At 42.9% G+C, this 14,949-nt stretch overlaps 1 protein-coding gene across 1 annotated transcript in view; it reads left to right on the forward strand.

The window, feature by feature from the left end:
* LOC143035249 (influenza virus NS1A-binding protein-like) overlaps window positions 1-8,510 on the forward strand; it is a 35,215-nt gene extending 26,705 nt beyond the window's left edge. The window contains exons 12-13 of the mRNA XM_076202048.1: window positions 731-901; window positions 6,220-8,510. Coding sequence (XP_076058163.1) covers window positions 731-901; window positions 6,220-6,506 — 458 coding nt within the window. The 3' untranslated portion in view covers window positions 6,507-8,510. The remainder of the gene's footprint in view (window positions 1-730; window positions 902-6,219) is intronic.
* Window positions 8,511-14,949: the final 6,439 nt, after the last annotated feature.

A 14,949-nucleotide genomic window follows, 5' to 3' on the forward strand; every position in this document is an offset into this window, starting at 1 on the left:
GGCAGTGGTTATATATATATATATTTATTTAGTTATTTATTGGCCCACATGGCTCTGGGACCAGGAACATCTAACTGTTCTCTCCTTTTGAACTTAGGAAAATCCAGGTTGAGGATTGCTGGTTCCTGGTTCCAGAGATGAAAATCACATTAGTGGAGTTGGTATAGCAATAATACGGGGTCAACGATATCAGTCTACTTGTTAGTACTCATTGGAAGATCCTACAGAACATAAACTTATTGTTACTTTGTTATTATTTAAAAGTGAGAAATAGACATTTGGGAATGGATGCTAAGAGATTTTATGAAGGTGTTCCATTGTGAAGAAGGACAGTAGAAGATAACAACCCACCACGTAAATGTGGCTTGCGACCTGGAATTGCTTGGTCTCCAGATTAGTTTCATTCCATGTACACTCATGTGATGTATCAACATTGCTATAACTTAGGAATACTGTGCCCCCGTAAATTGTGTACACACCTTACTAACCCAACACCATAAACCTAAAATATTTGTAGGCAGTGGCTTGATATTATCCATAAGGATAGAAGCATTGGTGACTTGTCAGCAACAAAAATTAAAATACCAATGTGTCTCTCTTACAATGAGAAGTCAGGAGAGGAGAGTTGGGGGAGAGAGAGAAGAGAATTAGGAAGATTAGTGTAACACCTTGTGAAAATGTAATATTTTTCAAATGCCTCCATTCAGCATCTTAATTCTTCTATTCACAGGCAAGCTTTATGTAGTGGGTGGATCAGATGGTACCCAGAGTCTTTGCACTACAGAGATCTACGACCCGGAATCCAATACATGGTCTTCAGGGCCACCAATGACATCGTGTAGAGCTAACGTGGGTGTTGCCGAGGTGGATGGCAAAATATATGCTGTTGGTGGTTTCTCAGGTACTTAATTGTCGTTGTGTACGAGTGATTGATGTGCCTATCTAAACCAGAAAGTCTTTAGTTAAAGCATGCACCCACCCTACACCTATTCGGAAACCTTTTTGTTGTCCTCCCATCTTAGCTCCTCATGGATAAGGGCCCTCCGTAACCTTGCTAAAATGCTGTGGTCAAAAACGGTACAACAGGACACAGCACACTCAGAGCAGAGCCCAACAGCTAAATCTGGTTTATTTCTACCGTTTCATTGTACTAAAAATAAAATAAAATTATAAAAATAAACCACTTAAGAAATTTACAGAGCAGATAAGAAGTCGTCCCTCCAGGCCATGCCAGTTTAATTTTTCACTATTTAGTTTAGGGAACCACCTTCACTATTCTGTGTGAACATTACCAACCAAGTTTGAAGCGAGACCCAGCATATAGAGAATATTTGGATAGAATAGGTCAACTTTTCTTTGATCTACCACAGCAACAACCAGGAGGTTTCTTTGGTAACCTTCTGCAAGGCTTATTTGGTGGTTTGGATGATGACTCTAATGAAGAGGACATCACTACAGCTGAATCCTCTCGCAAAAACATGGTTACTGAGGAGCTGGACTAACACTCTACCCATAGGAGTCTAGGGCAGGTTTAGACATTTTATAGTACTTGTGATGTGGCACCATGATTTGGAAGTTGAGATTAGTATGTTATTAGTTGAACCATTGGTAACACCGTGAAGTCGAGGGCATATTTCTGGATTATGATAATTCCCTGTGGTGGGGGAAAAGAATACTGCCACCAAGTATCCCACTTGGATCGTAAGAGGCGAGAAGAAAGGGACGGGGAGTGGGACTAGGCATCCTTCTCCCTGTAGCCCCACGGGGCATATATCCTAAAAACAAAAGTGAAGGCATAAGGGGTGCTGGAGGGCCTCGGACCAGCACCCTAAGGTTTGGGTCTTTTAATGTGCGTGGATGTGGTACAGATGAGAGTAAAAGGGAAGAGATAGGTAGTATGTTTGTGAGAAGAAAGATGGATGTGTTGGCTTTGAGTGAAACTAAGTTGAAAGGGAAGGGTGAGTGTAAGTTTGGGAGTGTAAGTGGGAGGTTATCAGGAGTGAAGAGAGGGCGAGGGAGGGAAGGGGTGGCTATTCTAGTAAGTGAGGAGATAGGTAAACAGGTAGTGGAGTGGAAGGAGGTTTCCTCAAGGATAATGTGGATGAAGGTGAAACTGGGAAAGGAGATGTGGGTCTTTGTAAGTGCATATGGGCCTGACAGTGAGAAGAGCGTGGAAGAAAGGGAGGCCTTTTGGATAGATTTAAATGAGTGCATAGGTTTAGGAAGAAATGTCAATGTAATAGTACTGGGAGACCTTAATGCTAGGGTGGGAAATGGTCCAATCGATGGAGTGGTTGGGAAGTGTGGAGTTCCAGGAAAGAATCGTAGTGGAGAGTTGATGGTGGAAATGTGTCTAGAAAGAGAGTTGATGATAGCAAATACAGTGTTTCGGAAGAAAGTCAAGCATAAGTACACATGGGAGAGGGTGGAGGGAAGGGTGGTAGATAGAGCGCTAATGGATTATGTAGTGGTAAATAGGATTATTATAGGAAGAGTTAAGGATGTACATGTGCTAAGGGGAGAGTGTGGGGGAATATCAGATCATTTTTTGGTGGAAGGTAAGCTGAGAGTGGAGGATAGATGGAGAAAGAGGAAAGGGACAAAAGGTAGGGAGGTTCTTAGAGTGAACTCCTTGAATGAAAAGGAAAAGGAGAAGGAGTACGATAAGAAGCTGAAGGAGGAGTGGGAGGGAGTAAAGGATGGAGCAGAGATGGGTGTGGAGGAGGAATGGGGATGGTTCAAGGAGGGAGTCTTAAAGTGTGCAAGGATGGTGTGGGGAACAAGAAGGACAGGGGGAAATAGAAGGGTAGTGAATGGTGGGATGAGGAAACAAAGAAGGTTGTAGAAGAGAAGAAGCGAGCATTCACAGATTGGTTACAAAAGAGGACGGGGGAGTCATATGAGACGTACAAAGAAAAGAAAAGAGAAGTAAAGCAAAAGGTAAAGGAGGCAAAGAGGAGAGCAGATGTGAAATGGGGTAAGAGTATGACAGAAAATTTTGAAAGTAATAAAAAGATGTTTTGGAAAGAAATTAAGAGGAAGAGGAGGCGAATCAAGTAGGGAAGAAAAGGTAAAAGGTGCAGATGGAGAGATGATAATGGAAGAGAAGGCAGTAAGGGGAAGATGGGCAGAATATTTTAGGGAGTTGCTAAATGTGAAGGAGGATAGGGAAGGAAAGATAGCTGCAGTGGGAAATGAGAGTGATGAGTGAGGAGAATGGAGGAGAAATAAGGAAGGATGAGGTGAAGGCAGTTGTTAAGATGATGAAAGCAGGTAAGGCACCTGGTCTGGATGGATGCCATGCAGAATGTCTGAAAAAGGGAGGTTCAGTGATGGTGGACTGGTTGGTGAGGTTATTTAATGTTTGCTGGAGAGAGGGTAGAGTACCGGAGGACTGGAGAAGTGCCTGTATAGTTCCTCTTTACAAGGGAAAAGGGGACAAGTGTGAATGTAGTAGTTTCAGAGGGATTAGCCTGTTGAGTGTAGTAGGGAAGGCTTATGGGAGGATCTTGATTGAAAGGATTAGGAGAGGAACAGAAGGAGTAATTGGTGAGGAACAGTGTGGATTTAGGACAGGTAGAGGTTGTGTAGATCAGATCTTTGTGGTAAGACAGATATGTGAGAAAGCTATAGGAAAGGGGAAGGATGTTTTTTGGGCTTTTATGGATCTGGAAAAGGCTTATGATAGGGTAAACAGAAAGGCACTGTGGGAGGTTATGCAGATTTATGGGATAGGAGGAAAGCTTTTGGGAGCTGTCAAGAGTTTTTATGAGAGTAGTAGAGCTTGTGTCAGGATTAGAAATGGAGAGAGTGAGTGGTTTGAAGTAAAGGTGGGACTTCGTCAAGGATGCATTATGTCGCCCTGGCTGTTCAACTTATACATGGATGGGGTGCTGCGAGAGGTGAATGCTAGGGTAGTGGGTCAGGGATTGGAGATGGTTAAAGAAAATGGAGAAAAGTGGGAGGTGAGCCAGCTGTTGTTTGCGGACGACACTGTGCTTGTGGCAGGGTCGGAGGAGGGATTGAGGAAGCTGGTGGCAGAGTTTGGGAGAGTATGTGATAGAAGAAAGCTAAAGATGAATGTGGGTAAAAGTAAGGTGATGAGATGTACAAGGGGTGAAAGTGGCAGTAGACTGGAAGTGAACATTAAGGGAGAGCGACTGGAGGAAGTGGATAGTTTTAGATACTTGGGTGCAAGTGTAGCAGGAAAAGGTGGAGTGATGGTGGAGGTAGAATGTAGATTGAGAGAAGCGAGTAAATGCCTTGGTGGATTAAAGAGTGTAATGAGGAATAGACATTTAGGAATGGATGCGAAGAGGAGACTGTATGAAGGAGTAATTGTGCCAACAGCACTGTATGGGGCAGAAACGTGGAACATAAGAGAAGAAGAGAGGAGGAGTTTGAATGTGTTTGAGATGAGGTGTCTGAGAAGTATGGTGGGGGTTACTAGGCTGGATAGAGTGAGAAATGAGGAGGTGAGGAGAACAGGGGTGAAAAAGGAGCTGGGAGATAGTGTTGATGAAAGAATATTAGGATGGTTTGGACACATGGAAAGAATGAGTGAAGAAAGACTAGTAAAAGAGGTATGGAAGGCAGATGTGGAGGGAGTGAACATGAGGGGACGTCCTAGGATGAGATGGATGGATGGGGTGAAGGGGGCTTTGGGGAAGAGGGGAATGTCTGTTGAGGAAGGAAGGGAGAGGACGGAAGACAGAGGTGAGTGGAGAATGGTTGTATATGGATGATGATGTGAGTAAATTTTGACGCAGCCCGAAGGGATTTCTCCCCGTCCTCTCCTTATATGCAAGGGGGGTCGCCGATTAAATGAAGCGGCCTTGCTGTGGATGTGCTGTGTCTTGCGACACTGCTTCTGACCCAGGGCGGTGGGCAAGGTGCAGGGATGACCCGTCATCCAGGAGGTGCTCAGATGAGAGAGAGGGTGGGAGGGGTGTGGAGTGTATTTAGGGATGAAATGGGTGGGAGTGTTTTTATGCCTTTCCCCTTTTTGGCTACCTCCCTTGAAAGGGGGAAAAAGCCTTGGTATATGTAGTTTAGCATTCCGTCTTCTGTCCTCTCCCATCCTTCCTCAACAGACATTCCCCTCTTACTTCCTCTGACCCAGGGCAGTGGACAAGGTGCAGGGATGACCTGTCACCCAGGAGGTGCTAAGATAAGAGGGAGGGTGCGGGGTGGAGGGGAGTGTAGTGTATTTAGGAATGGAATGAGTGGGAATGGTTTTATGCCTTTTTCTTTTTGGCTACCTCTCTTGAAAGGGGGGAAAAAGCCTTGGTATATGTAAGTATGTATGTAGCTTAGCAATCTCTGCTTTCTGAGCCAGGCTTGTTTCTTGTTCATGCTTACACACTAGGTTGTGTAATCTTGACTTGTGGGTAGAAAGCAAACCTCTCAATCGTTTCAGTTCAGTTGTAATTTCACTTGCCTCTAGTTTGCCCCAGGTGCCACATTGATAAGTTTCCTCAACAGAATACTCACCCTTGTTTGTTTGAAACCTTTGAAATTTGCCATTATTAGATACATATACCAAAGGCTTTCCCCCCTTACATGGGGGGTAGCCAAAAAGGTATAGAAACCACTCTCACCCATTCCATTCCCTACATATTCCACCCCCTCCCTCCCTCCCTCCCTCCCTCTTATCTTGGCACCTCCTGGATGACCCGTCATCCAGGAGGTGCATTATTAGATAAAACATAAAAAATGCAACACTTTAATGTAAACAGACTAAAATGAATTTTTGTCTTCATTAGCGATGTTGGAAAAAAAAAAAAAAACTTTGGCTCTCTCCTAAAGTTTGAACCAGTAATGATATGTCTGTACAGTGACCCTAAATAGCATTGCTTCCCCTCCTGTCCACTCAATTGGCAAATATTTCCATCTGGAGGGTGCCTGTAAAAAGCTAAATCTGAGTGTTGGTCATCGGCTATTGGTTGTCGACGTGTGTGTGTGTGTGTATTTAATTGTAGTATACAGGAAAGGATTAACACTTGTTCAGTCCTGTTTCTTCTATTTATCATACCTAGCCTCAAATTCATGCATACATGTATGTATACATGTGTTTTTGATTACAAAGGATTACAAATGCGGAGCATGCCGACAGGAGACTTTTTGGTCCATATCTAGGTCGGATGCGGAAGGTATGGAGGTCTGAGCATGAATGTTGTACACCACTCTATGCACTCAACTTGAGTTCTCTTTCTGCAGGTAAAACGTTCCTGAACAGCATTGAGTACCTGGACCCAGACACTAATGAGTGGACCAACTTCACACCCAAACCTAACAGCCCATACCCTGGTGGCACAGCCTCCCTCAATGGCCACAGCGTTTCCATACACCCAAGTTCAGGTTCGGAAGGTGATGTGTCAAGCAGATGTAGCTCACTGGAGAATATTGATGAAGCAGTTATTGAGGAGGGAGATATTGATAGTGGAAATGAAAGTGCTCCCTTCAGCATCAGTAGTAATGTTCCATTAACTATCAATGGACATTAAGACTGTCATCTTAGGGAAAGCTTTTCATGTTAGATTTCATGACACATTCTATAAGTATTTCTATTAAAGTTTATAATTTAAGAGATATTATAACTGACATATAGTGACTATCAGGACTAAAGTGACTGAGCTGGAAACATAATATTATTCCACTCTAATATCTTGGAGATCTTATTAGTGTCATTTGAAGACGACATGCCACAGATCTGTATTTGACTCCATGACGTTTTTTTTTTTTTTTTTTTCTTTCTTTTTTGAACCCCATTGCAGCAACTTCACATCTTATCAAATACCAGCCAAAGATTCCCAATGTCACATTAGGAATTGTATTAAGATGAGTGCTGCTGGACAGATTAAGAAAGATGGAATGTACAGGTAACTCATTCTTTGCAATAGATGCATTTTTGGAGCTATCATGTGATATGGTTACAACACAGTGTGGAGTAAATTTACAAGAATACATATAAAGTTGGGCGAGTCATCACAAATATCTTTTGCTATCTCGAGAAGAAGAAAAAAGATACGAAAACCAATGCAATTTTGTGCTGTTTTACAAGTTGTCACAAACATTCTTATAAGAAATGTAACTGTACAGTTTTATACATTAGACAGGACAAACTTCAAATGTGTACAGCATCATAAAATTGTATCCTTGTTGGAGTACAATAAGAAAAGCAACAGTTATGTTATAATGACAAGAAAGCTTCCAATATTTGTACTGTTCAACATCATGTGCCATTGTTGTTATCTGGAGAGCATGATAAAGAGGTGCCATTACTTGTAGGAAGGCAACAAGAATGAAAGAAATTATGAACACCCTGAAGTGGGTAAGAGTGACCTATGGATACTGCTCCATAAAAGTGAACCAGCCACAAAAGTTCATGGGTATGCACTGTGTTGTTTTAAGTTCTCTAAGGCAGAAGAAAACGGATTTACCACATTTTATTTAAAATTCATAGAATGCATTTGTGTAAAAAATGAGTTACCTGTAACGGGAATAACAGGGAAATGAGCCAATTACTCGTTTAAGAGAAAAACCAGGTTTGTTCTTTTGATTAAATCCTGTATATTTTTAAAGATGAACATGGATTTTGTATATCAAACTCGTTCTGGAAAAGTCTTCAGTTATGTCATATGGCTGTGAAAATTTTAATACTGAAGTTACTGTGGATGTATATCAATGCAGATTATAGTTTCTTTCAATAGGAATTTTATTTGCTTAATTAAGGAGTGAAGGTTTTTGGGATCAAGGTACTTTAAGGACCTCCATGATTTTGTATATCTGGAAAGCCATTGACTTCCTTCAAATATATCAAAGGGAATTAATTATACTGTCAGTTATTGTCAGTGCCAAAATTGTTATTTATGTTTGACATGGACAGAGAAACCACACCACTACAGTCCAACATCACCACAATGTGTTGATTTTTTCTTCTTCTCTCCGTCCACTTTCTCGAGGATCAGCAAGCCCCCAGGTTGAACATGTTCTTCAAGCTAGAAAGCTCTAGCAGCTTTAATGATTTTTTATACAGCAAGGCTCTTGCAACTGAAGGCATATGTGAAGGCTCTTCTTGGTGTGATGGGACTGATATCTCAAGGGATAGATCAGCGTGTAAAACTTTATCAAACCTAGGGAGTGTCTTAAAGAATTTTCTGTTCAGTTTTGGCACTATGTTGACAATGTGTTTCATCCACATTAAATCAGGATTGGTGATAATGTAAGGTGGTTTTGTGATCATTTATTCATGTTATATATTGTATGTCAATAGTTAGACAAACATGCACTTTAATGAAGCAGTTTGAATTTTTTATGTCTTTTTAGAACTCATGCTGAAAATCATTACACATGTAGAGGGGTTAAAGTCCTTAACAGGGCAAAGACTGTTAAGAATTGGTAGATGTACTGATGCCATTATGTATGCAATATGATGGATTTTACTTGAGAGCAATGTTTGAAATTTTTGCATATGTATTGAATGGGCCATTAAAAGTATGGAAAAAGAATAGATGCTGTTTTATTTACATTTTGTGGACCTGGCCTCTCGGAAGAACTGCAGCCTCCGGTAAACCAGTAACAAACCCTGTGTGAGACCACACATCACTTAGGCAGGAGATGTATTGTATGGGGATTGTTAGTGTGAGGCATTGTACTATTGAGGTGTTTTGTGTCATCTGTGTGGTAGTTGCAACTGGGATGGTTTGAATCTGTAAACAGGCCTATTGTGTCGGTACTGTATTAATGCTGGATAGTGTCATGAGTGCAGGAAAGTCTTTTAATGGCTTACAGATTGATTACAAAATAAAACGAGAATTATGAGAGGTACAAAGAATAGAAAAATAAAATGTAAGATAAAGGAGGCAAAGAGGAGAGTACAAGCAAAATAAGGCTTGATAGAGTGAGAAATGAGGTGAGGAGGAGAACAGGGGTGGAAAGGGAGCTGGGAGATAGGGTTGATGAAAGAGTATTAGGATGGTTTGGACACATGAAAAGAATGAGTGAAGAAAGACTAGTAAAGGAGGTATGGAAGGCAGATGTGGAGGGAGTGAACATGAGGGGACGTCCTAGGATGAGATGGATGGATGGGGTGAAGGGGGCTTTGGGGAAGAGGGGAATGTCTGTTGAGGAAGGACAGAAGATAGGGGAGAATGGTTGTATATGGAAAATGTGATGCATGAGGTAGAATGGTGGGTGAGGTAGTGTGTGTGTGAGCAAACATTTTGACGCAGCCCGAAGGGATTTCTCCCCGTCCTCTCCTTTATATAGGGGGTCGCTGATTTAATGAAGCGGCCTTGCTGTGGATGTGCTGTGTCCTGCGACACTGCTTCTGACCCAGGGCAGTGGACAGGGTGCAGGGATGACCCATCATCTAGGAGGTGCTAAGATGGGAGGGGTGTGGAGTGTTTTTGGGGATGGAATGGGTGGGAATGATTTTATGCCTTGTCCTTTTTGGCTACCTCCCTGGTAAGGGGGAAAAAGCCTTGGTATATGTATGTATGTATGATGGAAAATCTTGAAAGCAATGAAAAGTTTTTAGAAATTGAGTAAAAGGAGGTGACCGTTGTAAGGTGCGGGAGGAGAAGCCTTTGGTATACGTACATGTAAGAGGAGGCAAATCAAGTAAAGAAAAGGTGAAAGGAGCCGAGGGAGACATAATGGAAGAGATGGCAGTAAGAGTATTTTAGGGAGTTGCTAAATGTGAGGGAGGGAAAGGTATTTGCAGTGGGAAGTCCTAAGAAAATGACAGTGATGAATGAGGAGAAATGAGAAAGGAGGTGAAGGTTATGATGAAAGCTGGTAAGGTACCTAGGTTGGATGGGTGTCATATGGAATGTCAAAAAATGAGGTACAGGGATGGTGAACTGGCTGCTGAGGTTATTTAATGTTTGTTTAAGAAAGGGTAGAGTACCAGAGGACTGGAGGAGTGCCTATATAGTTCCACTTTACAAGGGAAAGAGGGACAACTGTGTGAATAGCAGTTTCAGAGGGATTGGTTTGCTGAGTAGTTGGGGAGGGCTTTGATGGAGAGGAACAGAGGGAGTAATTTGTGAGAAACGATAGGTTTAGGATAGGTAGGGGTTGTGTGGATCAGATTATTGTGGTAAGGCAGGTGTGTGAGAAAGCTTTACTAAAAGTAAGGATGGAGAGATGATAATGGAAGAGAAGGCAGTGAGAGGAAGATGGGCAGAGTATTTTAGGGAGTTGCTAAATGTGAAGGAGGATAGGGAGGGAAAGGTAGCTGCAGTGGGAAGCACTAAGAAAATGAGTGAGGAGAAATAGGGAAGGATGAAGTGAAAGCAGCTGTGAAGATGATGAGAGCAGGTAAGGCACCTGGGTTGGATGGATGCCATGCAAAATGTCTGAAGAAAGGAGGTACAGTTATTGTGGACTGGCTGGTGAGGTTATTTAATGTTTTTTTAAGAGAGGGTAGAGTGCCGGAGGACTGGAGGAGTGCCTGTATAGTTCCGCTTTACAAGGGAAAGGGGGACAAGTGTGAGTGTAGTAGTTGGGAAGGCTTATGGGAGGGTCTTGATTGAGAGGATTAGGAGAGGAACAGTGTGGTTTTAGGACAGGTAGGGGATGTGTAGATCAGATTTTTGTGGAAAGGCAGATATGTGAGAAAGCTATAGGAAAAGGTAAGGATGTTTTTTGGGCTTTTATGGATCTGGAAAAGGCTTACGACAGGGTAGACAGGAAGGTACTGCAGATGTATGGGATAGGAGGAAGGCTGTTAAGAGCAGTCAAGAGTTTTCATGAGAGTAGTAGAGCTTGCATTAGGATCATAAATGGAGAGAATGAATGGTTTGAGGTAAAGGTGAGACTTTGTCAGGGATGTGTTATGTCACCCTGGCTGTTCAATCTTTACATGGATGGGGTGGTGCAAGAGATAAATGCAAGGGTAGTGGGTCAGGGGTCGGAGATGATTAAAGAAAATGGAGAAAAGTGGGAGGTGAGCCAGCTGTTGTTTGCTGATGACACTGCTTGTAGCAGGATCAGAGGAGGGATTGAGGAAGTTAGTGAGAGTCTGAGAAGGTGTGTGAAAGAAGGAAGCTGAAGATAAATGTGGGCAAAAGTAAGGTGATGAGATGTACAAGGGGAAAGAGTGACAGTGGGCTGGAAGTGAGCATAAGGGTGAGAAACTGGAGGAACTGGATAGTTTTAGATACTTGAGTGCGAATGTGACAGGAAAGGGAGGAGTGGGGGTGGAGGTAAAATGTAGATTGAGAGAAGCGAGTAAATGCCTTGGTGGATTAAAAAGTGTAATGAGAAATAGACATCTGGGAATGGATGCTAAGAGGAGTGATTGTGCCAACAGCACTGTACGGGGCAGAAACATGGAACATGAGAGAGAAAGAGAGAAGGAGTTTGAATGTGTTTGAGATGAAATGTCTGAAGTATGATAGGGGTTACTAGACTAGATAGAGTGAGAAATGAGGAGGTGAGGAGGAGAACAGGGGTGGAAAAGGAGTTGGGAGATAGGGTTGATGAAAGAGTATTAGGATGGTTTGGACACATGGAAAGAATGAGTGAAGAAAGATTAGTAAAAGAAGTGTGGAAGGCAGAGGTGGAAGGAGTGAATATGAGGGGGCGTCCTAGGATGAGATGGATGGATGGGGTGAAAGGGGGTTTACAAAAGAGGGGAAAGTCTGTTGAAGAAGGACGGGAGAGGACAGAAGATAGGGGTGAATAGAGAAGGGTTGTGTATAGATGAGGCTGTGATGCATGAGGGGGAGTGGGTGGGGGATGAGGAAGTATGTATGAAAAAATTTGACGCAGCCCGAAGGGATTTCTCCCCACCTTCTCCTTTTCTGCATGAGGGGACCGAGAGGGTGGGTGGCCGAATTTTATGAAGCGGCCTTGCTGTGGATGTGCTGTGTCTTGCGACACTGCTTCTGACCCAGGGCAGTAGACAGGATGCAGGGATGACCCGTCATCCAGGAGGTGCCAAGATAGGAGGGAGGGAGGGGGTAGAGGGGAGTGGAATATATGGGAAATGAAATAGGTGGGAGTGATTTCTATGCCTTTTTCTTTTTGGCTACCCCCTGTGTAAGGGGGAAAAAGCCTTTGGTATATGTAAGGATGTTTTTTGGGCTTTTATGGATTTGGAAAAGGCTTATGACAGGGTAGACAGGATAGCAATGTGGGAAGTATTGTAGATATATGGGATTGGAGGAAAGCTGTTAAGAGCAGTCAAGAGTTTTTACAAGAGTAGTTTGAATGTGTTTGAGAAGAAATGTCTGAAGTATGATAGGGGTTACTAGGCTAGAGTGAGAAATGAGGAGGTGAGAAGAATGGGTGGAAAGGGAGTTGGGAGATAGGGTTGAAAGAGTATTAGGATGGTTTGGACACATGGAAAGAATGAGTGAAGAAAGATTAGTAAAAGAAGTGTGGAAGGCAGAGGTGGAAGGAGTGAATATGAGGGGGCGTCCTAGGATGAGATGGATGGATGGGGTGAAAGGGGGTTTACAAAAGAGGGGAAAGTCTGTTGAAGACTGACGGGAGAGGACAGAAGATAGGGGTGAATGGAGAGGGGTTGTGTATAGATGAGGCTGTGATGCATGAGGGGGAGTGGGTGGGGGATGAGGAAGTATGTATGAAAAAATTTGACACAGCCCGAAGGGATTTCTCCCCACCTTCTCCTTTTCTGCATGAGGGGACGGAGAGGGTGGGTGGCCGAATTTTATGAAGCGGCCTTGCTGTGGATGTGCTGTGTCTTGCGACACTGCTTCTGACCCAGGGCAGTAGACAGGATGCAGGGATGACCCGTCATCCAGGAGGTGCCAAGATAGGAGGGAGGGAGGGGGTAGAGGGGAGTGGAATATATGGGAAATGAAATGGGTGGGAGTGATTTCTATGCCTTTTTCTTTTTGGCTACCCCCTGTGTAAGGGGGAAAAAGCCTTTGGTATATGTAAGGATGTTTTTTGGGCTTTTATGGATTTGGAAAAGGCTTATGACAGGGTAGACAGGATAGCAATGTGGGAAGTATTGTAGATATATGGGATTGGAGGAAAGCTGTTAAGAGCAGTCAAGAGTTTTTACAAGAGTAGTTTGAATGTGTTTGAGATGAAATGTCTGAGAAGTATGATAGGGGTTACTAGGCTAGAGTGAGAAATGAGGAGGTGAGAAGAATGGGTGGAAAGGGAGTTGGGAGATAGGGTTGAAAGAGTATTAGGATGGTTTGGACACATGGAAAGAATGAGTGAAGAAAGATTAGTAAAAGAAGTGTGGAAGGTGAAGGTGGAAGGAAAGAATATGAGGGGGTAAAAGGGGCTTTACAAAAGAGAGGAATGTCTGTAGAGGAAAGACGGGAGAGGACAGAAGATAGGGGTGAATGGAGAAGGGTTGTGTATAGATGAGGCTGTGATGCATGAGTGGGTGGGGGATGGGGGGTGAGGAAGTATGTATGAAAAAAATTTGATGCAGCTCCAAGGGATTTCTCCCCATCTTCTCCTTTTCTGCATGAGGGGACGGAGAGGGTGGGTCGCCGAATTTATGAATCAGCCTTGCTGTGGATGTGCTGTGTCTTGCGACACTGCTTCTGACCCAGGGCAGTGGACAGGATGCATGGATGACCCATCATCCAGGAGGTGCCATGATAGGGAGGGAAGAGGGTGGAGGGGAGTGGAATACATGGGAAATGAAATGGGTGGGAGTGATTTCTATGCCTTTTTCTTTTTGGCTACCCCCTGTGTAAGGGGGAGAAAGCCTTTGGTATATGTATGTAGTAGAACCTGTGTTAGAATTGGAAATGGGGTGTGTGAGTGGTTTGAGGTAAAGGTGGGATCTCGCCAGGGATGTGTTGTCTCCTTGGCTATTGAATTCATAAATGGGTGGGGTGGTGCAAGAGGTAAATGCAAAGGTAATGGGTTGGGGATTGAAGATAGTTAAAGAAAATGGAGAAAAATGGGAGATAAGCCAGTTGTTTGCTGATGGTACTGCACTTGTGCCAGGATCAAAGGAGGGATTGTGTGCGAAAGAAGGATGAGAAATGTGGGTAGAAGGTGATGAGATGTGCAAGGGGAGAATGTGGCAGCAGACTGGGAGTATTATGGGAGAGAGACTGGAGGAAGTGGATAGTTTTAGATACTTGGGTGTAAATGTGGCAGGAAAGGGAGGAATGGAGGTGGAGGTAGAATGTAGATTGAAAGAAGAAAGTAAATGCCTTGGTGGATTAAAAAGTGTAATGAGAAATAGACAATTGGGAATAATGCTAAGAGGAGATAATATTAAGGAGTAATTGTGCCGACAGCACTGTATGGGACAGAAACATTGAACATAAGGGATGAGTTTGAATGTGTTGGGGATGAAGTACCTGAGAAGTATGATGAGGGTTACGAGGATGGATAGAGTGAGAGGTAGGTAAGGAGAAGAACAGGGGTGGGGATGGAGTTACCAGATAGGGTTGATGAAAGAGTATTAGGATGGTTTGGACACATGGAAAGAATGAGTGAAGAAAAATTAGTAAAAGAGGTGTGGAAGGCAAAGGTGGAGGGAGTGAACATGAGGGGATGACCAAGAATGAGATGGATGGATGAAGTAAAAGGGGCATTGGAAAAGAGGGGAATGTCTATTGAGGAAGGACGGGAGAAGACAGAAGACGGGTGAATGGAGAATGGTTGTGTATGTATGATGCTGTGATGCATGGAAAGGAGAGGTGAGGGAGTATGTGTGAAAAATAAATTGACGCAGCCCGAAGGGATTTCTCCTTTACTTCTCTTTCTGTGCACCTTAATAAGATGCTGTAATGCCTGCCATTTATTTTATATTATTGGTTTATTTATTTATTATTTGTCTGTTTATTATTTGCTTGATTATCATTTATTATTATTTGTCAATTTATTATTATTTACTATTTACCTGTTTGTTTATTATTTAACTTTACCTATTTATTTATTCATCTTATTATTCTTTATTATAATTTCCATTTATTCATTTGTTTATTT

The sequence above is a fragment of the Oratosquilla oratoria genome, chromosome 18, assembly GCF_046742065.1.
Source record: "Oratosquilla oratoria isolate Oo_2021 chromosome 18, ASM4674206v1, whole genome shotgun sequence".
Taxonomy (NCBI): domain Eukaryota; kingdom Metazoa; phylum Arthropoda; class Malacostraca; order Stomatopoda; family Squillidae; genus Oratosquilla; species Oratosquilla oratoria.